This window comes from Camarhynchus parvulus, chromosome 9 (assembly GCF_901933205.1).
Source record: "Camarhynchus parvulus chromosome 9, STF_HiC, whole genome shotgun sequence".
NCBI lineage: Eukaryota > Metazoa > Chordata > Aves > Passeriformes > Thraupidae > Camarhynchus > Camarhynchus parvulus.
The window spans coordinates 21,012,931-21,037,567 of record NC_044579.1 but is presented as its reverse complement, the minus strand read 5'-3'; the positions used below and the strand labels follow the sequence as shown (position 1 = coordinate 21,037,567).

The 24,637-nt window shown below is 55.0% G+C and overlaps 1 protein-coding gene across 2 annotated transcripts; it reads left to right on the top strand.

Moving 5' to 3' along the window:
- The first annotated feature begins 9,644 nt into the window (after window positions 1-9,644).
- TSPEAR (thrombospondin type laminin G domain and EAR repeats) lies at window positions 9,645-24,232 on the top strand. Of its 2 annotated transcripts, XM_030954493.1 has the most exons (12): window positions 9,645-9,936; window positions 12,747-12,967; window positions 13,040-13,278; window positions 14,115-14,205; window positions 14,627-14,783; window positions 15,468-15,599; window positions 18,010-18,242; window positions 19,471-19,657; window positions 21,991-22,220; window positions 22,297-22,484; window positions 23,014-23,115; window positions 23,332-24,232. In XM_030954493.1, the coding sequence occupies exons 1-12, from the start codon at window positions 9,819-9,821 to the stop codon at window positions 23,483-23,485; spliced, it is 2,052 nt and encodes a 683-aa protein (XP_030810353.1). In that variant the 5' UTR covers window positions 9,645-9,818; the 3' UTR covers window positions 23,486-24,232. The 2 variants fall into 2 exon arrangements, with proteins under 2 accessions (XP_030810353.1, XP_030810352.1); XM_030954492.1 differs by lacking the exons at window positions 23,014-23,115; window positions 23,332-24,232 and having other exon boundaries at window positions 22,297-22,783.
- The last annotated feature ends 405 nt before the right edge of the window (window positions 24,233-24,637 follow it).

Here is a 24,637-nt window from a genome sequence, read left to right as displayed (position 1 = left end):
GCTCGGGGGCAGAGCCAGCCTTGGGCTCCCTGCCAGCTTTTTTTTTGCCTTTCTGGGGTGATACCTCGAATGGAAGGTGCTGCTCTGCCCTGGGATGGAGGCAACAGGGAAGCTCTGTGCCAGGTGTCTTCCTGGTGAGGATGCTCTGTGTGTTTTACCCCTGTGAGGATGGAAAGGAGAAGCAGCAGAGATCTGAAATGTCCCTTCCCAGTGCCAGCCGTGCTGCTGATACTGGGATTGTCTTGGATGTGGCATTGCAAGGGCTCCTGATGTCCCCTCTCCTGCTGCCAGGTGCCACCTGATGTCTTGGGCATCAAAGTGTTGTGCCAGGCTCCCTGGTGCTGCAGGGATGAAACCATCAGTGAGGAGGGAGGTGTTGAAGCCACCTGACATTTGGTGGTCCTGCTTGGTGCTCTCTTGGCCCCACAGGAATGTGGGATGGGCTGGGATGTCCTTGTGAGAGAGGTGAGGCCCTGGCACAGGCTGGAAATGTCCAAGGCCAGGGCTTGGAGCAACCTGGGCTAGTGGAAAGTGTCCCTGCCCATGGCAAGGAATGGAATGGGATGAGCTTTAAGGTCCCTTCCAACCCACACCATTCTGGAACTCTATGGAAGGTTTAAAGGTTAGATTCCCTGCTTCTATTTGCCAAAAAGAACTAAAACTTTATTATTCTGCAGCAAACTGAATCCTTGCATAAAGCAGGAGGGTTCAGCTCCCACAGTGGAGCTGTGTGGGCTCCTGCTGTGGCCAGCTGAGAAGGTCTCATGGCACAGACACCTTCCAATCCTGGTGATCTTCCTGCCTCTCCCAGCCTGCTGCCATGGCTCTTCTCCCTGGGCAGGTGGTGTTAGAACCCCAGGAGAACCAGCCAGGTGGCTTTGGGAGGTGGCTCACAGCCCTGAGAGGGCACTGGGCAGTAGGTGAGGTGTTGGGGTGTGTTGATAGATAACGAATGGCAGTGCCACGGCCCGTGGGTTGTTACAGGGGAGCTGCTGGAGGGAGCAGTGTGTGTGTGGGAGCTCTCAGGAGGGATTTGGGAGCAGGTCTGTCTGGTCATGTCCCTGCCAAGTCCTGGCCTGAGTCCCCTTCCTCTGTGCTCCATCCTGAGGGGAAGATGAGGCTGGGGCTCTGTCACAGCTCTGGCCAGAGCTGAGTGTCCCTGGCTGAAGGGATGGCCAGGCATTGGAAAATGCAGGTCCACCAATATGGGGAGAGAATGATGCATCTGACTCCATGTTCTCAGAAGGCTAATTTATTACTTTATTATACTACATTATAGTATAATATACTATATTACAGAACACAGAAGGAAGAGAAGAAACTGTGGCTCGGAGAAGAAACTGTGGCTGCTCCATCCCTGCAAGTGTCCAAGGCCAGGTTGGATGGGGCTTGGAACAGCCTGGGATAGTGGAAGGTGTCCCTGCCCATGGCAAGGGTGGAACTGGATGAGCTTTAAGGTGTAATACACTATACTAAAGAATACAGAAAGGATACTTACTGAATGCTAAAGGATAATAATGAAAACTCGTGACTCTCTCCAGAGTCCTGACACAGCTTGACACTGATTGGCCAATGAGTGAAAACAACTCACTGTAGAATCCAATGGAACAATCACCTGTGGGTAAACAATCTCCAAACACATTCCAAAGGTGCAAAACACAGGAGAAGCAAATGAGATAAGAATTGTTCTCCTTTTCTCTGAGGCCTCTCTCTGCCTTTCAGCTTCCCAGGAGAAAAGCCCTGCGCGAAGGAATTTTTTCAGAGAATGTGAATGCCACAGCCAGGAAGGGCTGTCCTGGGCCAGAGCTCACTGAGGAGGGAAGGCAAACGCCCCTGCTGCAGCCAGGGGTGGGTTCAAAGCAGAGAAATGCAGGATGCAACACGCAGGGGGTGGGGGGCACCCACGCACTGGGTGCAGGACCCAGCATGGGGAGGTTCTCCACCCACAGCTGGGATGGAAGTTTGGGCCCCAAACAGTTCTCCCCATGCCAAAATAATTTGGCAGATTGAACCCAATTGGGCTGGCATGTTGAATGAATCTGGGTTTCTTCGCTAAGTCTGCCTGGGATGGGCTCACACAGACTCCTCTCCTGGTGTGGTGCTTCAACAGGATCCCTGTCTTGAGGGATCTTCGGGTCAGATCCCTGAGATCTGATCAGACTGGATCCCTCCAAGCTTGGTCAGCAGGTCAGGTGCTGGGGGATCTCCCTCTGTGAGACAGGTGTGTTAGAGGCATGGCCAGGTCTCCAAGCTGAAAATGAGCAACAGAGCTCATCCCCAGGGGTAGCTTGCTTCCCCTTGCCATTCATCCTTCTGGGAGCTAGGAAATGGTGAAATATGGAGTGGGTTAGATCAGGTGAACTTGTTCTGAAGCAAAAACCTCTGGAGTTGGAGATTCTTCCTTGGTATCTAACAGGCTTGCTGTGAGGGTGGCTCCAGAGGGGCCTTGCTCAGCCAGAGCTTGGCTTTTCTCGCCAGTTCTTGCAATGGAGGAGGAGGGCAGACAGGCAGGCTGGAGTCCAGGTGTTTTCAAGCTCACTTTGTCTGGAGAGGCAGTTATAAGTTGAGCTTTGTCTTTGGCCAGATCCTGGTTTGATATGGGATCTTCTCCTTGGAACCATGGCCTTGGTGGGAGGCCTGGGGTTTGTGGGCTGTGGGAAGCTCCTAAGGCTCTGTATGAAGAGTGGCTTTACAAAAACATCCGTATTATTAGAGAAGCCATTTGTCCAAAGTGTCCCCATCCAGCTTCACTTAGCATTTGAATCTTTCAGCATCTGTCCCTGGAACACCCAGTCAGTGACCAGGGGGCATTTGCTTTATTTTATCCATCCATCACCATCCTACAAGACCTGTAGGTTGAATTCTCTCTCACATGATAGATGAATGCCTTCTTTGCTCAGAGAAGAAACTGAAGTTTCCTGGAAGTGTCCAAGGCCAGGTTGGATGGGGCTTGGATAGTGGAAGGTATCCCTGCCTGTGGCAGGGTCTGGGACTGGATGAGCTTTAAGGTCCCTTCCAACCAAAACCATTCTACCTTTCTTCTGTAGATGCTTCTATTCCCCCTGGGAGACCCAAGGAAGTGATTAGGGTGATCTACTTCACTTTGGGAAGTGATCAGGGTGGTTTCTTGCACTTGGAGAAGTGATCAGAGTGATGATCTCCTTCACTTTGAAAAGTGATCAGGGTGATGATCTTTACTTGGAGAAGTGATTAGGGTGATTCTTCTTCACTTGGAGAAGTGATCGGATGATTCTTCTTCACTTGGAGAAGTGATCAGAGTGATGATCTTCACTTTGAAAAGTGATCAGGGTGATCTCCTTCACTTGGAGAAGTGATCGGGTGATTCTTCTTCACTTGGAGAAGTGATCAGGGTGATGATCTCCTTCCCTTTGAGAAGTGATCAGGTGATTCTCCTTCCCTTTGAGAAGTGATCAGGATGATGATCTCCTTCCCTTGGAGAAGTGATCAGGATGGTCTCCTTCACTTTGAGCCCGTGCTGAGCTCACCCCTTCCCCACCACAGGCACTGTTCCTTGGCTGGTTACAGGAATCTGGGTGTCATCACAGAATCATTTATTTGGAAAAGACCTCTGAGATCACAAACCATCAACCCAGCACTGCCATATTCCCACGCCTGAGCATCTCAGGAATGCCCAGCGCTGCTGTGGAGCAGGAGAGGAGCTGTGGTGGGTGGATAACCCTGCTGACAGAGCTGTCTGTGTGCTGGTGAGAGCTCGGAGGGTTGGTGGCAGAGGAACCCCATCCCCAGAGCGCAGGGGGCCGCGGTGCCGCAGCCGGCGAGACTGGGCAGCAGCATCGCGCTGGAAGAGCTGCCCTGAAGAAAGTCATGGAAAACAATAGGAATTGTTCTCTGCCTTTGTTCGCTTTCCTTGCCGGATGTCGGAGGAGATGGAGCCGGCGGGCGGGCAGAGCAGAGCGAGCGTGGCACCAGCAGCCCGCCTGCCCCGCCGCCTGCCGCTCCTCCTGAGCCCGGATTGCTGCTCCTCGGGGAATTAAATGTGAAAAATGCCAAGCGCTTGTTTTTAAAATTTTTTAAAGTTTAATAATAATAAAATAGTTATAAAATAGTAATATAATTTGAGAAATAATAATTTGGACAATTTGGATTAGGACAATATGAATGCAACAGAAACAAAGTGTTATGGATGTCAGGGTACCTTTTTCTGGGCAGCATAAGTCCAAAAAAGGACCCATGTTAACAGAGGATTAACCCTTAAAAACAATAACCTGTTGCATATTCATACATCTCATACATGATGCATAAATTCCATTCAAACACAGGATTCTGTCTGGTCAGTGTCAACTTCTTCCTCTGAATCCGGACAGCACTTCAGGGCAGAAGTTTTTTTCTTCAGATAAGAAAGCAATAAATTCTCTTTCTCTGAAAGATTTAGGTGTCCTGTGGCTGCTATCTGATGCAAGTACCTCATTCCTTTCTTAAAAAAAAATAAATATCCCACATACATAGTTCCTATTTTAACTACAAAAGTTACCTTTTAACTACAAAGCTACATTTACCATACTATTAACATGTTAATACAGCACTACTAATCAATACAACAAAATACATAGAGTAAATATCTGCATAGAGCCATATAATATGCACATTTCACATTAAAGTTTGACATTGTCATGTGTGTGAGAGATAAAATTGGCCAGTGATTCTCTGTGTCTGGGGCAGGAGGTTTTCTTATGGCTGTGGGTGCTAAAGCTGCTGTTTGCTCAGGGACCTCAGGCTGTGATCTCAGCCCAGATTTGCTGCCAGCACTGGGGATTGTGGTGCCCACACTCTCCCGGGGCAGGCAGTCTGAGGTGGATTTGTGGCACAGAAGTTGCTGACCGGTCCCTAACCTGGCAGCCATGGGATCATTTCAGCACTGTGCTTCCCATTTTCCATCCCTGCCAGCCCTCAGTGGGCCCAAGCACGTGGGGAAAATCCCTGGGTTTCCTTGCTGTGGCTCCTTGTGCTGCTGACAGCCACCTGCCTGCTGAGAGCTGGTGCTGTGGTCACTGCCCAGATCAAAGGGCTGCAGACAGAGGCAGGGGAGGGTTTCCCCCTGCCCTGCCAAGGGAGATTCCCCATGCCAGAGCCAGCCCTGGGGCTCAGGTGTTACTCCAAGGCAGCCTACAGAGAGATCACAGCATCAGAATCCCTGAGTGGTTTGTGTTGGGAGCAATATGAAAGCTCATCTCACTCCAATCCACCTTCCACCACCCCAGGTTGCTCCAATCCCCAGCCAGCCTGGCCTTGAACATTTTCAGGGATGGAGAGCCCTCATAATCTGTGGGCAACAGTCAGCACAGAGCACTTGGCATGGGGTTTGCTTGGCCAAGCTGGCAGCTCCCCACTCAGAGCCCCTGGGTGTGCATGCTCAGCCCGGTGAGCTGCTGATCCTCATGCAGGAAAGAAAGCTCAGGTGTTTCCAAAACCCAGCTGCTCTGCACAACCCCAGGTGTTGGGACAAGAGTCGTTGCTGAAGGAGATTAAAGCACAGTCTGTGAGCCTGGAACATGAGTGTTGCCTCCGTCCCCTTGGCCTCTGGATTGCTGTTTATTCCCTTTGCAGAGAGACCTCAGCTGAGCTCCAAGCCAAGCAGAATTTTCCCATTGCAAGTGGAGCAGGGGGTTCAGGCAGAGCTCTTGGATCTCCTGCACCACCACCCAGTGACCTGTTGGCCCCTGTCCTGCTCTTTTGCCTCTGAGATCTACAGAAAATCCCCAGAGCACTGTTCCCACCGTCAGCATGCTCACGTTTGCCTGGGTTGGATGCTGTCCATCCAAAGTGGTGAGTCTGGGGATCCTGCAGCTGTGGGGAGGTGGCTCAGCCTCTTCAACAGGTTTAGGCACACTGGGGTAGGGTGACAAAAATTAAAACAACTACATCAACAAGGGACAGGCAATAGTGAAGAGCTGTTGGTCACATGCAGGGCGAAATGAGGGGAGATGCAGCTGTGGGGGCTGCACAGCCCCATCTGAAACAGCTCTGGTGTGGGAGCGTGGTCTCAAAGCATGGTCTCAAAGCCTGTCTTCCCTTGTACTGGTGAAAGTTAAGTGTCTGCTTTCTGCAGCCCTTTCAGAGCCTGCCAGCTCAGCTGCCATGTGTCCTCCAAATGCAGGGCAGGATGCTCAGCTTCCTCCTGGCTGCCTGGACAGGCACATGGGCTGCAACCCATGGCCAGAGCAGGCTGGGGGCTCCCAGCTCCTTCCTTCCCCAGGGCTGGCAGTGGGTGTGGGGCCAGGGAGCGCTCTGAGACACGATGCTGGTGGCTGGCAGGGATTGCTCCTGAAGGCAGCTCCGTGCTGGGAAGCTGGCAGCAGGACTTGCTGCGTTGGGGCGGCTTTGTGCTTTTTTTTTTTTTTTTTTGGTGGTTTTCCTAAAAACGGTGCCTTTTGCAATCCTCCCAGTCTTTCACAAAACTTTTCCTGGCAGAACCTCTCCAAAACTTCTGGGAATTCAGCTTTAAAAGGCGTTGGGGTTAAAGACATTTGCGCTTCTGTACAACGCTGACAGGTTTCCTGGGGTGGGGATCTCTTGCCGGAACTGCTTTAGGGTGGTGGGTTGGACTCAGGGAGCTCAAGTTGCTCCAGGGAAGATTTTCAGCCTGGGAGAAAGGGCAGAGGTGACAAGGGAGGAGCCTTGGAAGCAGTTGAGGATGGAGGCCTCATCCCACCATGCTGGGGAAGGTGTTCCAGTTGTTGAAGCCAAAGTGTGGTTTGGAGAACTGTGATCTGAAACTCTGAGCACAATTCCCCCCATCCCCTTCATAACTGATCCCAAAGGGATCAGACCTCATCCCACCATGCTGGGGAAGGTGTTCCAGTTGTTGAAGCCAAACTGTGGTTTGGGGAACTGCGATCTGGGATGAAACTCTGAGAACAATTCCCCCCATCCCCTTCAAAACTGATCCCAAAGGGCTGATGTCCACCCTGCTGCTCACACAGGTGAGACCAACTCCACGTGCTCATCACTGACTTCCAGCTCTCTCCACATGGATGTGAGTGTGGCAGGCTCTGCTGGCCCTGCTGGTGCAGTTAGCATTGTAGACAGAATTTGGGGACACCATGGGATGGGCATTTGTCCATCAGTTACTTATGGGGTCCCTCAAAGCCTTGTCCTTGCTGATGCCTGCGCTGCGTTTCAGGGAAAAATACTTGACGGACTTAGAGGTCTTTTCCAACCTAAAGGATCCTCTGATTATATACAGATGTCAGGAATAAAGACTGAAATGAATAAGGCATGAAGCCCTGAAACACGGCTTTGTGTCTGCAAATAATAAGGAATGAGTTACAGCCTTGGAAGAGCAGGAACGTTCCCCCGTGCGCAGGGTCCAGCCGGCCCCTGGCGTCAGCGAGGTGCCCTCCTCACACTGTCCCCTGCAGGAAAGCTCTGCTTGCAGTGGATTGCCTGCAGATGGCTTTCTCAACCTTTCCTAACCCAGGGAGGGCCAAACCTTTCTGGTGAAAATCCAAGGATCATTTTGTTCTGTGGAGCCACCACATGGTTTTATTTACGCCCCATGCGAATTAGGCAAACGTCTCGCTGTTTGTCTCTTTTATTTCATCCCCTCGTGCTTGTTTCTGCACACAGGAATGTGTGCCTGTGTGCTTAGGAGCTGTTTTGCAGACCACTTCCTACTGTCCTGGGGACACGGAGCAGGTCCTGGACCCAATGTGACAGCAGGGAGTGATGTGTCCCTGTCCTTACTTCACATCACAGCTTGGTTCCCCAGGCAGGGAGCAAAGCACCAGGCCCTGGCCAAGCCACTCCACCATCTCCTGCCACACCAGCATCCCAGCCCAGCGAGGGGCAAAACCCTTCAGGACCTTCCATGTCCCTGTCCTCACCTGGAGACTGTTCATTAACGTGGCTGAACAGCAGCCTGAGCCCACCACGTCCTCTGTGCTCATCACTGGGGGGCTTCAGTCCCTCCACCTCTGGTCTGGAAGCCCACAGGTCTCCCTGTGTCTCACAGCGTGTCCTTGGCTCTGAGGATGTCCCCACTGACTGTTTTTTTTGGCCAAGAAAGCACTGAAAGGTGCTGCATCCCCTTTGGAAAAGCAATGTAGTCAGAATCTCCGCCAGGACTTCCCCAGCTCCCTGGACCCTTGCAGAGTCTCAGCAGGAGCCTTCCCCAAATCCGTCCCTTGCTCAGGGCAGTTCTGCCAGCTCCCAAAGCCACGCTTAACTTGACACATGTGTGCAGCCCTGGGAAATGTGGTGGCTCTGATTCTTGCTTGTGATGCTTTCCCCAGCTCCAACCTGACAGGAGCCTGCCCTCCAGTGCACACCTCTCTGCCAGACATGCTTGGACCACCAATCTCCATCCTGGAGATGGCCTGGGGCTCCAGTGAGGTGACTGCTCCCAGTCCCAGCCCTGGTGAGTGCCCTCAGGGCTGTGAGGAGTATCAGGAAGGGACTGTGCCTGTCAGGGGAGATGGGATGGTTTGTCCTCCTGCGTGCCTTGTGTTCACCTCCAGCAGCTGTCATTCAGGGTCCCCAGCTGTCATTTGGAACTCCCAGGAGCCATTTGGAACTCCCAGGGGACATTCAGGACCTCCACCTATGTTTTGGGGCCCCCAGGTTTGGTTATGGCTGTGCCACTGGACACAGCATGAGCATGAGGATGAGGAGACAGCAGTTTCATCTCTTGCAGAGAGGTCAAGCTCTGTTTAAGCACAATCCTGGTAGGACCCAAATTTGGGGGATGCCCAAAGGGAGGCTGTTAGGAGGGGGGAGCTCCGTGCAGCCCTGCTAGGGCTGTTGGACAGACACACAGCCATCTCCAGCCTCTGAGACAGAGGCACCAACGTTCTTGTGCTTCGTGGGGCTCGGCACAGCTCCTGTTGGGCTGTGGGACCGAGGTGTGGGCATGGTGCTGCACTCTTCAGTCCCAGCACTTTGGGGTGAGGACAGACTGACAGCAAACACGGCTGTGGGTCCAGCCCTGGCTCTTCCTCGCTGACAAAACCCCCAGTTTGCAACACAATTTTTGGCATTTGGTCCCCGCCAAAAATCCGCTTTCCATTCCAGCGCTCGCCTCGCAGGAAGGCTGTGGGGATGGGGGGGGTGGGAGCCTGTTTCAATTGTTTGGGGAATGGAAGAGACTGGTTCTGTGGCTGGTGGAGCCCAGCAGAGCTCTCTGTGTGCAGGGAGCTTTCCCACTGCTGATGCTTCCCTTGCTGCAGCAGAACCTGGAGGGTTTCTGGGTCGGTGGCACTTTGGTGGCAGGGGATGGAGCCTTGCCTGGGGCATGGGGTGTGCATCACCTGCCTGGGACAATTCTGAGGGAAAAATACCCAGTTTTTGGGATCTCTCCACGGTGGAGTGGTCCAAAGGGGTCAGATGTTCGCTTATCCAATACAAGCTGCAAACCAATGCATTTAGGGGCAGGAGGGTTCCCACCCGGTTCTCTCCAGGCAGGTGCGAATCTCTCACCTACTCCCATGTGAGCCCAGAAAAATGAATCACCAAAAATGAAAGGAAGCAAAGAAAGCAAGCAAAAAAAAAAGATTACAAAATCCCTCCCCAAAGCCGCCTTCCAGAGGGTTGGGCAAAAGATAAAAGCTCTCGGAGGAGCCGGGACTCCTCCTCTCCCACCACCGACCTCTCATTTAAATGTCCGTGCGCAGGCTGCAGCCGGCACTGCCTCGCCGGCCGTGCCCCGGGGGCGATGCCCGGGCAGGGCACGGGCACGGAGCGGGGCTGCAGCGGCCGGGGGTGACACGGGGGCGACACGGGGGTCCCGCCTGCCAGAGCCGCCGGGGCAGGCGGAGCGGACACAGGGGGGGTCCCGGTGCATGGACCCCCCCGGGCAGGCCCCGATGTCGGCGCCACTGCTGCTCTGGGTGGTTCTGCTGCGCTGGGCCAGCGGCGGGGGCTTCATCCGGGCGGGCAGGACCTGGCAGCACTGCACAGGTAGGAGCCGAGCGCGGGGGATGCTGCGCCGGCAACAGGTGGGCTCACCTGCCGGGACCGGGCTGCTCCAGGGCTGGGGCGCTCTGATCTGGGGGGCAAAGCCCAGGAGGTGTGCTCTGATCTGGGGGACAAAGCCCAGGAGGTGAGCTCTGTTCTGGGGGGCAAAGCCCAGGAGGTGAGCTCTGATCTGGGGGGCAAAGCCCCGAAAGTGAGCTCTGATTTGGGGACAAAGCCCAGGAGGTGAGCTCTGATTTGGGGACAAAGCCCAGAAGGTGTGCTCTGATTTGGGGGACAAAGCCCCGAAAGTGAGCTCTGATTTGGGGGCAAAGCCGCAGGGGGACAAAGCCCGAAGGTGAGCTCTGATTTGGGGACAGGCCAAGTGAGCTCTGATTTGGGGACAAAGCCCAGGAGGTGAGCTCTGATTTGGGGGGCCGAGCCCAGGAGGTGAGCTCTGTTCTGGGGGACAAAGCCCCGAAGGTGAGCTCTGATTTGGGGCACAAAGCCCAGGACATGTGCTCTGATTTGGGGGACATAGCCCCGGGTGCTCCGTGCCCGCTGAATGCACCGAGTGACAGCGGCGCCTCAGGGGCTGCGTGCCAGCGCCCATGGATGGGGGCAGGCTGTGGGGTCATTGCTGTGCCTGCAGCCCCCGCAGGGCCGGCGGGGAACATCCAGCCCTCTGGGAGCTGTGGGGAGAGCTGTGCCTGTCCCCGCTGCACAGGCGTTGTCCCGGGTTCTGCTGGAGCGGAGGCAGAGGGGAGGGGAAGGGCTGGAAAAAGCCATGAAGTCCCCCAGGAAAGTCCCTCCTGCCCGGACTCTTCTGTGCTCTGACAGGCACAATCCCCACCCTCGTTCCCGTCCCGCCGTCCCCGGGGTCATTCCCAGGACGGTCCCGGTGCCCCGGCTCTGCCGTCCCCTCCCCACGCCTGTGCTGGGTGGGCAGAGCTCGCTGAGCTCCGTTTTTGGGGCTGCTTAGGGCTTGTCCCAGTTTGATGGCAAATTGTATTTGCTTTTTGTTCCAGCCCAGGTGATGTGAGAAGAAAAACAGGGAGGGATTGGAGAGTTTCTGCCTCCTCCCCGAGGGGTTCCAGTCTCTCTGGGAATGTCCCTGCTGTCCCCAAGCAGCCTCGGCCGGGGGGATCCCGCGGGTGCCGAGGCCTCAGCATCATCCTGGGGACCCCAGCACGAGGCCCCCGGAACCCCCTGTGCTGCCCAAGCTGGGCTGGAGCAGCCCAGCTGCCCTGCCAGCCCTAGCAGGGATGGATGTGGGAGGCAGAGCTTTGGATTTAGGGATTTGGGTTTGGTCTTAGGCCCCTCCCTGGCCCACAACCTCCAGCCCCAGCTGAGCTCTCTCTCCCCCAGCTCATCCTCAGCATCTCAGGGGCAACTGGGGGCTCCTAAACCCCTCTGCAAATCCAAGCCCGAGTTCAGCTTGTACTTTTTGCTGGGAAAAACAGGAACTGGCTGTCGCCTGAGTGATGCATTTCTGAAATAAGCTGTTCCAGTTAAACCCCCCCTCCACCGGGACTTTGCTTTAGGAACAGCTTAAACCAGCAGTGGGGCAGGCAGGGGGCACACAGAGCTGCCAGGCTGGGGAGGACCTCACCCATCTCCCTGCTCTGGTCTGGATGGAGCCACAAGAGCAGATTCCTCCTGGCTCTGCCCACCTGGAGCGGGGCTGGTGTTGGCCAGGCGTGCCGGGAGGAAGCGCTTCCCTTCTGCAGCTGGTTTGGATTCAGACACGCAGCCCAGCCTTGCTCGCAGCTCCCTCCTTCCCAGCCCTCCTGCTGTGCCCCAGCAGCCCGGATTTATTAGTACAAATTGGAGCTAAAAGCCAGGTCTCAGCGGGGTGGGACCGAATCAGGGATGTTTAGTGCAGCCAAGAGCTGCTTCATCTCTCGGGCACCATCTCCCTCCTCTGCCAGAAAACCATTCCAAAATAAAACCAGGAGGGTCCAAAGCCAGGAGAAGTCCCCAGAGCTGCTCCAGCCCTGCCTGTGGCATGATGTTGGAGCTGGCATTGTTCCGTGGGGTGGCACTTTCTGGTGCTGTTGTGCTGTGTGCTCTCACCGGGGCGATGCCCTGGGGCTGGGCACGGCGTTCTCTTCTCTGGGGAGAGGGTAATTATTTATAATGAGTGGTTTTGGTGCCTGCTGGGAGAGTGCGGGTGTGCAATGAGGGCTGGGCTGGGAGAGCCCGAACGGCACCGGAGGGGTGGAGCTGTCCCCACTGCCCTGAGAGCAGCTCTGGAAGCAGCTGAGGATGGAGGCCTCATCCTGCCATGCTGGGGAAGGTGCTTCAGTTGTTGAACCCAGTGTGGTTTGGGGAACTGCAATCTGGGGATGTCACCCTGAGGACAATTCCCCCCATCCCCTTCATAACCGATCCCAAAGGGCTGATGTCCACCTCATCCCACCATGCTGGGGAAGGAGTTCCAGTTGTTGAACCCAGTGTGGTTTGGGGAACTGCGATCTGGGGATGTCACCCTGAGGACAATTCCCCCCATCCCCCTTCATAACCGATCCCAAAGGGGTCAGACCGCATCCCTGCCTGCTGCTGCCGGGGGATGCCGAGGGGGTGCCTGGCTGGCAGGTCCCTGCTCGGTGTCAGCACTCAGAGCTGCGTCAGTGAGCAGGTTCTGCACTCCCGCTGCTCCCGCGGTTGCGATGGAGATGCCAGCCTTGTGTCTGGACGGCAAATCTCGCCTCTGGCCCTGGAGCCGGGGCTCGGGGCAGGCCCCAGGCAAGGGCTGGCACGCCGGGTACCCCATCCCACGGCGGGATAACCCCCTGGGCTGTCTCTCGGCACAGACCTGCGCCCGCTGGACGTGCTGTCGGAGGCGGTGCCGGCCGGGGGGCTGGCCCGGGGCATGCGGGTCCTGCAGGCGCAGGGGCTGCGAGGATTGCAGCTCTCGGCATCGCGGCCCCGAGCGCTGGCCTTCCCCGCCTCGAGGCTCTTCATCCACTGCGACCGCTTCCCCGAGGAGTTCTCCATCATCGTCACGCTGCGGGCGCTGCGCCGCCCCGCCAAGGTGAGCGCGGGCACGGCTGGGCACGGCTCGGCTCGGCACGGCCCCGCAGGTGCCAGCCCGTGCCTCCCGCAGAGGAACGAGTACATCTTCACGCTGATGGTGGAGGAGAGCCCCGGCGTGCTGGTGGGGCTGCGCTACGCCCCCGACAAGCTGCACTTCCTCTTCTGGAGCCCGGAGCGCGCCGGGGGATGGCAGAGCCGCGTCACCTTCCCCAACGTGTCCCTCTCCGACAGCCGGTGGCACACGCTCGTCCTGGCCGTCTCCGGACAGTCCTTCTCCTTGACGGTGGATTGCAGCGTCCCCAAGGATGTGTAGGTTGGGGGCAGCGCTGGGGGGTTCGGCAGGGTGGGCAGGGCGATGTTCTTCCACCAGTTGTGGGTTTTTTTTGGGTCTGGATTGAAGATTTGAGACAGTAATTCGTGTTCAGACTCAGGTGTTTATTATTTCTGATCAGTAAAACAGTCTCACTGCTGTGAGTTGGGCAGCTTTTCATTAGAGGGCACAAAATAGCCAATCTCTTGTTACAAGGTCTTTTAAGACTAAACTGTCCAATTAAGAACTAAACTATTAAGAACCCCAAGGATGTGTAGGCTGTGTTCAGTAATTCGTGTTCAGACTCAAGTTTATTATTATTATTTATTGTTTATTATCAGTAAAACAGTCTCACTACTGTGAGTTGGGCAACTTTTCATTAGAAGGCACAAAATGGCCAACGATCTCTTGGTACAAGGTCTTTTAAGACTAAACTGTCCAATTAAGAGCTAAACTATCCAATTAAGGACCCCAAGGATGTGTAGGTTGGGGGCTCAGCAGGGTGATGTTCTTCCACTGTGGGGGTGCCAGTTGTGGGTTTTTCTGGGTCTGGATTGAAGACTTGAGACAGTAATTCGTGTTCAGACTCAGGTTTATTATTATTATTTTTTATTTCTTATCAGTAAAACAGTCTTACTACTGTGAGTTTGGCAGCTTTTCATAGAAGACACAAAATAGCCAACAATCTCTTGTTACAAGGTCTTTTAAGGCTAAACTATGCAATTAAGAACTGACACCTAGATTATTTTCCCTTTTAACCCACATGTCCCCTGGCCACCAGCAGATGCTTTGAAATTGTTCTCTTCTGTGAAACCTCTCCTCTGCCCATCCCCAGGGTGGTGGAGACCCCATTTCCAGCCTCGCTGTCGGTGAGGAGAGCCAGCTTCTACCTGGGCAACAGGAGGAGGAGGAAAGGCGTGTTCACGGTACGTGCCCCTGTGAGGGCTGGCCCAGGGTGCCCAGGAGGGCTCGGGGCTGCTTGTGGCTGGCTCTGGGATGCCCACAGCCCACTTTTCTCAGTCCCCGAGGCTGGCAGGGCTGGGGCCACGGCACAGGAGGCAGAGTCCCTCCTGTGGGTCTCTCCTGTGGGTCTCTCCCATGAGGAGGCACTGCAAGGCAGCTGCTCCAAGCCCCGTGCCAGTGCTCCCCTTAGTCCAGCTGTTAGATTGCCCCAGCTGTGCATCTGGGATCTGACAGATGTGCACGAATCCCGTGGGCACTTCTGCGTGCCAGGAGGGAGGGCAACAAGCAGAAGTCAGGCAGGAAATCCAAGGCACGGATTACCTGCAGTTCCCATTCTGTGATCCGTGGGACTTGGTCTCCATCCCTGCGCTCCCACTTTCCCAGGGCTTGCTGAGACAGCTTGTCCTGCTGCCAGGAGCTGATGCCACCCCCAGGATGTGCCACGGCTTGAACTTCAAAGTAGCAGCGCTGTCTGTCCCCAGTGTGCTGCAGGATGTCCCTGCGAAGGCAGTGAGCAACGAGGTGCTCAAATACCCCTACGGTCAGTGCCCCGAGGCAGGCTCTGCTGGCCTCCCCCACCTCTGGGGGGAAGGGGCTGGGAATGAAGCAGGAGCAGAGGGGAGGAGGGTGTTCCTGTTCCCAGCACTCCCAGTGTGTGTGTTGGGATCCCTGTCCAAAATCTCCCTGAACAGACAGGGTGGCCCTGCCTGGCTCCCTGGGCTCGTGTCAGTGGCCCCACACAAACTGTCCCAGTCTGTGCCTTCCCAGGTCTGTGCTGGGATTCCATTTTCCCCGCTGCCTGACACCCATCATGGGGATGAGAGCAGGATGTTTGCCCCTCCTGCCCCTGTGCTCCTGCACTGTGTGCACTGAGAGGCTCCTGCCTGGCTCCTCTCCTGTAGGGGGATAGAACAGAAGTAGATGAAGGTAGTATAGAAAGTAATCATACCCCCTAAAGAGTTGCAGCTGAGCCAATTATTAAGGATTAGGAGCAGGCCTGATGTTAACAGGCCACAGCTGTAGCCAATAAGAAGAGTGTTATAAAAGAGTGGGTTGGTTGGTTGAGGGGACTGGAGTCAGTTGGCTGCTGTGAGGACAAGAAGAGTCAGTGCTTAGAGGAGCTGCCTATGAGAAACATCAAGGAGGTACAAAACTCCAGCAATATGGAACCCATGTAATGACAATAGAACTCTTGCAATATGATGACAACACTCTCTGTGCCCAGAGACTGACATGAAGGTGACCCTGGGGGCCCGGCCCCGCTGCTCCAAGCAGGAGAAGGCTCAGTTCTGGTTCAACGCCTCCCGGCGAGGGCTCTACCTCTGCAACGGCAGCACCTGGCTCTCCATGCTGGAAGGTACCCAGGGGAGGCTCTGGGGGAGGGAAGGAGACCCTTGCAGCAGAGCAGGAGCTGAGCTTTGCTATTGCAAATCAAAGGTGGCTCTGACAAAGGGGAGAGAGAATGATGCATCTGACTCCATCACCAGAAGGCTAAAGAATTACTTTACTGTACTATACTATGTACAGGTCATCTAAACTGAATCTGTATGCACTCACTCTTGCTCACCACTGCTCACACTGCACTCATCTCTGGTTCTCTCCTGACTGTCCTGTGACAGTGTGACACACACACACACACTTGGCCCTGATAGGCCAAGGGAACAAAACATCCTCACTTTGAGTAAACAATTTCCATACTGCATTCTACTTTGGCACAACACAGGCACAGCAAGCGAGATAAGAATTGTGTTTTCCTTCTTCTCTGCTTGTCTTGCAGCTTCTCTCTGTTCAGAGGGTGTGTGAATAGCACAGTTTGCCCTCCAGACCCCTTTGGGACGGGAATCAGCAGCAGTGAGGGGCTGGGGTGTGCCCCTGTGTCTGCTCTGCTTGGCCAGGCTTTGCTTTGCTCATGGTGCCCATGATGCTTCCAGGGCACCTCTGGATTCAAGTGTCTCTGTACTTCTCCGTGTTATCCTGGGAATTTTCTGGGCAGGATGAGCTCCTGACCTGCCTGAGCAGGACAGCCCACCCCACAGAGAGCCATGCTCAGGGTGTTGGGGTGCTGCCCCAGTGCTGAAGCATTTGTGGGGTGGATAAGGGGAAACAAAGAGACCCAAAAGCTGCCAGAAATACTGAGGGTGATTGGGAGGGTGACAGACACAGGTCTCAATGTCAGCTGGGCTCTGGTAAGGAAATCAGTGGGAGTACCAGGGTGGCAAAGGCAACCAGAGCCTGGGATGGATGGGTGTTCTTCAATAATACACGGATGTCGTCCACTGGCACTGTCACTCACTCCAGGCTGGCTTCCCAGGACCCCTGGAGGGGACATGGAGGATGGGATAAGTCCCTAACTGAGCTGTCCTTCCCTTCCCTCCTCTCCCAGCGTATTTCTGGGTTTAGATGAGCCATTTGTTCCCCACAGCAGTGACAGGACCCCCTATCCTTCCCTACCTCAGGAAGCCATCAGGATTGGCATGGTGTCCTTGTTTCCAAGGAGAGCTCATGCTGGGGTCTTGCTGACCTGTGCCCCTTGGTGCCACCAACACTGCCCTTTCCAGTGCCCATCTGTCTGCTCTCAGGGCCACTCTGGAGCTTTCTGCTCCAATTTCTGGCATTAATTCTGTCTTAGCCTTCCCTAACCTCTCCTGCTGTCACCTCCTCCTTGTTCTCTTGAGGATAAATGTACCAAAGTGATCAAAATCCGTGCCATGGGGTTCTTCCCTGCTCCCAGGGACACAGCTCTGCTCTCTGCTGGAGAACTGGGCTGGATGGGTTGCAGTCAGCCCCTTCCCACCCCTTGGTTTGGCCCTTCACCCCCAGTGGCACCAGGACCTTCATGTGCCTCACAGAGCTCTGCACAGCAGCAGGTGCCACTGAGCCAGGGTTGCCACGTTTCTCTTCACAGAGAAAAGCAAGGCACAGTTCTTCCCAAGAACATTTCTGGGTTTCACATCCTCTGAACCTCAGAGAAAGAAAAAAACAATTCTTATCTCATTTACTGCTCCTGTGTTGTTCACAAGTGGAATGCATTGTGGAAGATTGTTTACCTGAAGGGAATTGGTGATTAATTGGATTCTGGTGTGAGTGTTTTGATTCACTGACCATTTGAATCCAGGTGTGTGTGTTGGGACTGTGGGCTGACAGTCACCAGATTCTGTGTGGTGGTGTCACAGGGGTCCCAGGACAAGGGAAGAGATAAGAATCTTGACTCCATGTTTCAGAAGGCTTGATTTATTATTTTATGATATATATTAAAACTATACTAAAAGAATAGAAGAAAGGATTTAATCAGAAGCCCTGAAAGGAAAAGGAAATGGAATGATAACAAAATCTTGTAACTGAGCAGACAGTCTGAGACAGCTGGACTGTGATTGGCCATTAATTAGAAACAACCACATGAAACCAATCAAGATGCACCTGTTGCATTCCACAGCAGCAGTTAATTATTGTTTTTTCTTTTCCTCTGAGGCCTCTCAACTTCTCAGGAGAAAAAATCCTGGCAAAAGGATTTTTCAGAAAATATCATGGCTACAATTCTGGGCAGTTGAGTGCTTGGTAGATGCAGTTTAGTTGTATGTAATGTAGTATAGAATAATATAGTATAATAAAGTAATTAATTAGCCTTCTGATGTCAATGGAGTCGTCCTCACCATTCCTCTCGTTTGCTGGGGGCAAAAATACCCATGCTAAGCTCCCCTCGTGGGGCTCCTCTCCAGCTGAAAACCACCTGGTTTTAACCTCATCCCTCTTTTTTTGTGGGCTGCCAGTCCAACCCAGGCTGGACTACGTGGAGGAGCACCAGAAGCTGGTGACCAACTCGGAGACCATGGGCGTTGAGGTGTTCAGCATCCCCAGGCTGGGGCTGTTTGCAGCCACGGCCAACCGGCTGACACCCCCGGGCTCAGCCATCTACAGGTGGACTGATGGCAAGTTTGTGCACTACCAGAACATCCCCACACACCAGGCCCAGTCCTGGAAGTATTTCACCATTGGGAAGAAGGTGAGCTTGCCAGGAAGGTGCCCCCATGTTTCAGTATAAAAATTGAAGGTATAAAGTATAAACTGCAGGTGCCCAACACTGGATTCTCTGAAGCCTGGAGTCTTGGGCATGGTTTAGAGAATATAGGTGGCTGCATCTCAGAGATCTGCCTGTGATCTTAAAGAGCCATCAGGGCCTGCAGTTCCCTCTTGAGACCCACCGAGTCCAACCTGATGCATTTTTAAACTCTCTTGCTTTTAAATTATTCCAGGAATTCAGAGCTACCTCTCCTCCCCTGGGCAATCAATCTGCCTTGGATCTTGAGCAGAGGATTTGCCTGGCTCCTCTCCCTGGGAAGCTGCTTTGCACTTTGGGGGAGCCCAGGAAAGCCATCTGCTGAGAGCCAGCTCCGTGCAGGGCCCCCAGGGAGGCTGGGATTGTTCCCCCTCTGTTGTGACCCATTCTGGCTTTGTCCCCAGGGTGTTTCTCTTCCCACTGAAGCTGTTTCTGGAGATGCCCCAAAGGGGCTCCCTGGACTGGTGCAGAGCTGGGACTCACCTTTTGTGGGGAGACAGGGGGACAGCCCAGCACAGCCCTGTCCTTAGGAGGGGCTGAACAAAGCCCTGGTCCTGTACAGGCCAGGAGGCAGCAGACACCCCCACTGACTCTTTCCTCTGTGCCTCTTTGTGGCCCAAACTGGGGCATAATCTCTGCACCATGTCCTCCCATCTGAAGGACACTGGGGTGGCACAGTGTGACAGAGCTTGGATGTGCTCCCTGCCTTGCACTTGGCCATCTCTGCTGCACCACTCTTGTCTCTTACACTTGCACAGGGGTTTCTTGCTCTGGAAGATGTTTTGTCTCGGGGAATTGTTATCTTTATTATCATTGTTATCCCTTTTTTTGTTCTGAACCACCTTTGCTTACAGGGGGGTTTGTCAGCTGAACCTCCCTCCTTCCCCAGCGCATTTCATGTCCAAGCTCCCCATTCCTGGGGCTGGAGGGTGAGTGCAGACAGCCCAGCTCTCCCTCCCCGTGTCTAAGAGCTGCTGGCTGCCAGCTGTGCCCCTGCCAAGCGCAAAGACCCCCACAGGCCACTGGGTCCCTGTCCCCACTTTGTGTTGCTTGGGACAGCTCAAGGACCATCTCATCCCACATCAGCCACCTCCATCCCACCTCCCCCTGCGTTTTCTTGCCCATGCTGCTTTGAGAGGAGTAACCCAAGCCATGCTGGCTTTTCCTTTTGCAGATCTTCCTGGCAGTGGCCAATTTTGAGCAGAATGAGAGGGGCCAGGAGTTCTCGGTGATTTTCAAGTGGAGCCGCAGGAAGGCGAAGTTCCTGGCGTACCAGAGGATCAGCACGCACAGCGCCCGCGACTGGGAGGCCTTTGTCATCCAGGGAGAGGCTTTCCTGGCTGTGGTCAACCACAGAGAAGGTAGCCAGCCCTCCGTGCTCCCTGCAGGGGGGTGGCTGAGCTGAAATGAGGGATGTGGGACTCCAGGTGGCTCTCCAAAATGCAGTTTATTGTGTACAGAATGCAGTTTATTGTGTACAAAATGCAATTTATTGAATACAAAATGCAGTTTATTGTATCCAAGAGTTACAGCTGTCCAGGGCTGTGGGTGACAGATCCTGTGCCTACAGCTGTCAGCTCCAGCTGCAGGGAAGCCTGGAGACCCCTAGTTTATGTTACAATGCATTATAGACTTTGCTGAGCATCTTAATACAGTAGAACCAATCTCTACCTTAACTTTTATCTCTAGCCTATCATAACTACTATAATTACCATGTTCATGTTACTATTCTCCAATCACTCAAAGTTAGTACATTACAGTTTAAGCTAGAAGATGTTTTTCAGTTTTCTGGCAGTGGAAAATTCTGAGACCTTTTTTCTGCTTGCCACATTGGCAGGCTTGTTTGCCTGTGCTCTCTTTCTGCTTGGTAAAAACATCTTGTTTGAGGTGGGTTTATCCTTTGCTCTAAGCCATAAAAACCCCTTCTAACTAACACACCCTTTGCCTCCTTGGTTATCCACTAGGACTGGCTCAGCAATTCTTTTCTTCTATATCAAAACTTGCTTTCATCTCTATTCTTTCTTCAGACTGCCCATTCAAAAATCTTTCTGCTAAGCACCCATATCTGTGAGACTTTCTTGTCAAACTTTCATCCTTCCCAGCAGTCTGGGAGCCTGAGTGCCCTGCTCAGAGCAGGCTCCCCGTGTGTGCCCAGGAGTGCAGGGGAGATGAGCACTCAGCCTGGGGCCCCCTAGGACACCCAAGGCCTTGGGAGGAGAGAAAAGCTTTTGAGCAAGTGGCTGACACAGTCACCCTCTGGGTTCTGGCTGCAGGGGACAAGGACGGGAGTGGGGATGATGTCTGTGCTGAATCTTTCTGCTTATTTTCATTTTTATCCCCAATACTACATAACCTGGCAGTGCCACAGGTTGAGCCTTTTGTGAAGCCAGATCCTCAGCCTTGTGGGCACACAGGAAACTGAGAGCCAGCTGACCTCCCTCCCTGGAAACCCTGCTGACACGATCCAGCCTCCTTCCCCTGCCCAGGGAGCTGTTCTGGGCTGGGATTGCACCCCTGGCTGACAGCACAGCCCTGGCTCTGCGGGATGCTCCCAGCTGGGTTCAGGTGATGGCCACTGGCTGCTTCCCTGCCACCAGGGCTGGCTCAGGGACCATCAGCGCCTCTGGCACCAGGCTCAGAGCTGGCAGCAGGTTGCTGGGATGGAAAGTCCCCATGTGACCTGCTGGACTCCATCAGGGCCAGGTGGATGAGACCTTCCCTTGTGGCAGCCATGCACATCACACAGGGCTTGAGACCATCATGGCCAAGCCAAACTGGGGATGTTTCCCTTAGAGGGAGCTGGAGGTTCAGTCCCTGAGGAGCTGCCACTCATCCATGTGGCCATTCCCCCTTTTCCTGCAGCCTTTCTTTGCCCAAGTCCCTGTTGCAATGAGGGTTTTGGGTCCCACACAGGCGTGAGGCGGAGATGAGCAGAGCCCAGGAGCTGGATGGAGCTTTAGGGCACGGAGAAGCCCCCAGTGTCAGGAGCTTAGGCATGTAGGCACAGTTTGTGGTGGTTGGGGTGGGGCTGAGCCTCAGTGGGCACAGCTGTGAGCAGCAGGTGAGCAGCACTGACAGCAATGAGCCATGGAGTGCCCAGGGGCACTGACCAACCACCAAAGGGAACAGAGGGCACACAGGTGCAATGCATCAACAGGAGGGGATAAAAGGCTGGGCTAAAGAACAAGAAGGGCAGAGTTTTGCAGCCTTCTGTAGTGGTGTGGTGTTTCTCTGTATGGGCTGAAGCTTTCTGAAATTGTGTGGTGGTACTCTGTGCATTGTGGCCATCTCAACTGTGCCATGTGCTGTGGCACAGGGACACATCCCTGTGGGACAGCCAGCAGAGCTTGTCCACCCTGGGTTGCTGGCATGGAGCCTCTGGAGTGCTGCCTGTGTGGGGACAAAGCCCCTGCCTGTCCCTCCTCTGCCAGGGCTGCCACCAAACTGCTGCTGCTGAGCACCTGGGACAAGCTGTTGGTGTGCTCCATGGGATAGAGGCTCTAGATAGGGATGGAGGGTCTTTAGGTAGGGATGGAGGCTGTAGGATCTCTCTGGCTACTTCTTGGGGAGCAACAGGTCACTTGCAAACATCCTTGAGACCTGCTGGTAAATATTCATGAGCCTGTTTTGGGGTCTTGTTTCCTCCATAAAGCAGGAACTGCTTTCCCTCATGGTGCCCATCTGTCTCCCCCAGGGAACAACCACAATATAGACAGTGTGATATACAGGTGGAACCCCAGGACAGGGCTGTTTGAAACTAACCAGACCATTCCTACCTCTGGAGCCTACGACTGGGAGTTCTTCACCATTGGACCATATTCCTTCCTGGCCGTAGCCAACACGTTCAATGGCACATCCACCAGGATCTACTCACACATCTACATCTGGCTCAGGGGCTCCTTCCAGCTCTTCCAGTCCATCCTGGTAAGGCTTGGCCCCTGCTCCTCTGTGTCTGGACAGGGCAGCCACGTGCAGCTCCTCACGGCCTCCTTCCCCGCAGACATTTGGTGCAGCTGACTGGGAGGTTTTCCACATTGGGGACAGAGTGTTCCTGGCTGTTGCCAACAGCCACAGCTACGACAGCGGGACGCCAGCACCCTCCAACTTCTACGCCATCAACTCCTCCATCTATGAGCTGAACATCACGGCCCAGATGTTTGTTAAATTCCAGGACCTTCTCACCTACAGGTACCTGTGCAAGGATTCGGGGTGCTCCTCGGTCTGTGCCCTTCCTCTGAGCAATCCAAGGGTCTCATGGAATCCCAGAATGGTTTGGGTGGGAAGGGACCTCAAAGCCCATCCAGTCCCACTCCTGCCATGGACAGGGACACCTTCCACTACCCCAGGTGGCTCCAAGCCCTGTCCAGCCTGGCCTTGGGCACTGCCAGGGATCCAGGGGCAGCCACAGCTGCTCTGGGCACCCTGTGCCAGGGCCTCTTGTCTTTCAGTTTAAAACTACACTTGCTGGTCTCCTGGAGGGTTCCTGCAGGCTCCACACTCCCAGGGACTGGCACTGGTGGGGAGGGTGATGGCTGATGGCTCCTTGGCACCAAACCCCAGTGGGAGCTGGGAGAAGGGCCTAGCTTTGGGAATGAGGGTGGATTTCTTTCAGGAACAGCCTTAGGGGAAAGAAGAGCAGGGTTTTCTGTGTGTCCTCAGGGTGTCAGAGGCCACACAGGGGCTGTCCCACCTGTTCCTCTGCTCATTCTCTCCCCAGTGCCCTGGACTGGGAGTTCTTTTCGGTGGGAGACGACTCTTTCCTGGTGGTGGCCAACTCCTTTGATGGCCTCACCTTCTCTGTGAACAGCATCATCTACAGGTACTGCCCAGGGCGGGCTGGGGGCTGCTGCCAGCAGGAACAACCCCAGGCACACCCTGCTGCACCTGCCCGGGAGGGTGGGAAGGATTATTCCCTGTTTTCAGGCAGGGATGGGACATCCCACCCCGAATCACAGCAGGGAGATGGCATCCCCATGGTACCTGCCCTTCCCAGGTGCCCTCCCCACCCCAGGGGCTGACTGCCCTCCCTGTGCAGGTGGCAAGGCTATGAAGGCTTCGTGGCAGCCCACCAGCTGCCCACGGTGGGCTGCAGGGACTGGGAGGCGTTTCACACCGCCGAGGGCTCCTTCCTGCTCTACTCCAGCGCCAAGGAGCCGCTCTCCAAGGTGCTCAAGCTGAAAACCACCTGAGGCAGCCGAGGCACCGCAGCCCATCGGGGCAGATGGACACAGAGCCCGGGAAGGGCTGCAGCATCAGCCGGGCAGGGGCTGCTCTCCTCTGCAGGGACGGAGGAGGAGGAGGGAGCTCCAGGCTCCCTGCAGCCTTGTCCAGGGGCTGTTTCTCCTGGGAAAGCTCTGCCCCCACCATGTCCTAGCCAAGGTTGCTGGAGCCTGGGTGCATCCCCTGGCTTAGCAGGACCATGGTGCCTGGCAATTTCCAGTGCCCAGGAGGGACCCAGAGCTTGCACAAAGCCAGGGAAGGGAGAGCAGAGCAGGAGCTGCTGGGATGGGTGCGTGGCAGAGGGGACTAAACACGTGAGAAATGGTGGGAAAAAGCGTGTCCAGGCTTGGCTCTGCCTGCCTGGGGCTGTGGCGTTCCTGAGGCCATCTGGTGTGGCATTGCAGCCATTCTCATGTCACCTTCGTGCCACTGCCACAGTGCCTGCCCACCTCCCTCTACCGTGGCTGCGTTGGGTGTCCCTCAGCAAGAGTTGTGTGTGTTGTACAGAGCTGTTGGTGTGCTCCAGGGCCAGCGCTGGTCCATGCCTGGGGTTAGGGACCCCTGAGAAAACCTGCTTTGCATTCGGACCCATCCAGCTACCACGGGAGTGGGGAAAAACCCAAACCTGCTTCAGGTGAAACTGTGGCCTCTTTTCTTTCCCTCACCTTTGCTGGGGGGGGACTCTTTTGCTTAACCAGAGCTCTAATAAAGTGTGTGCACCCAGCCTTTCTCCCACGTGGGTAACCCAGCTGCTCTGCATCCCTGCACCCAGCAAATCAGCCCTGAGTGGCCATGGCCAGCCCAGTGAGGATGAGGGGGCCCTGAGCTCAGGAGTGTGCTGGGCTGGGGGTGCCCCTCTGTTCCTCCCATCCAGGACCCCCTGGGTGTCCCAGAGCACCTCTCAGCCTTCCCAGAGCCAGGGTTCCTGCTGAGCTGGGCCACCCACCCCGGCACTGGGGAGCACTCAGGAGCTGCCAGCCCCATCAAGAAGGGCTGGGGTGGGTCACAGCCTGAGCCTTTGCAGGGCCCAGACCTGCAGGGTGAGCCTCTGCATCCCTCCCTCCTCTCCCTGCTCAGTGCAGCAGGCTCTGCCAGGAAGGACCATTTCTCCCTTGTGAGAA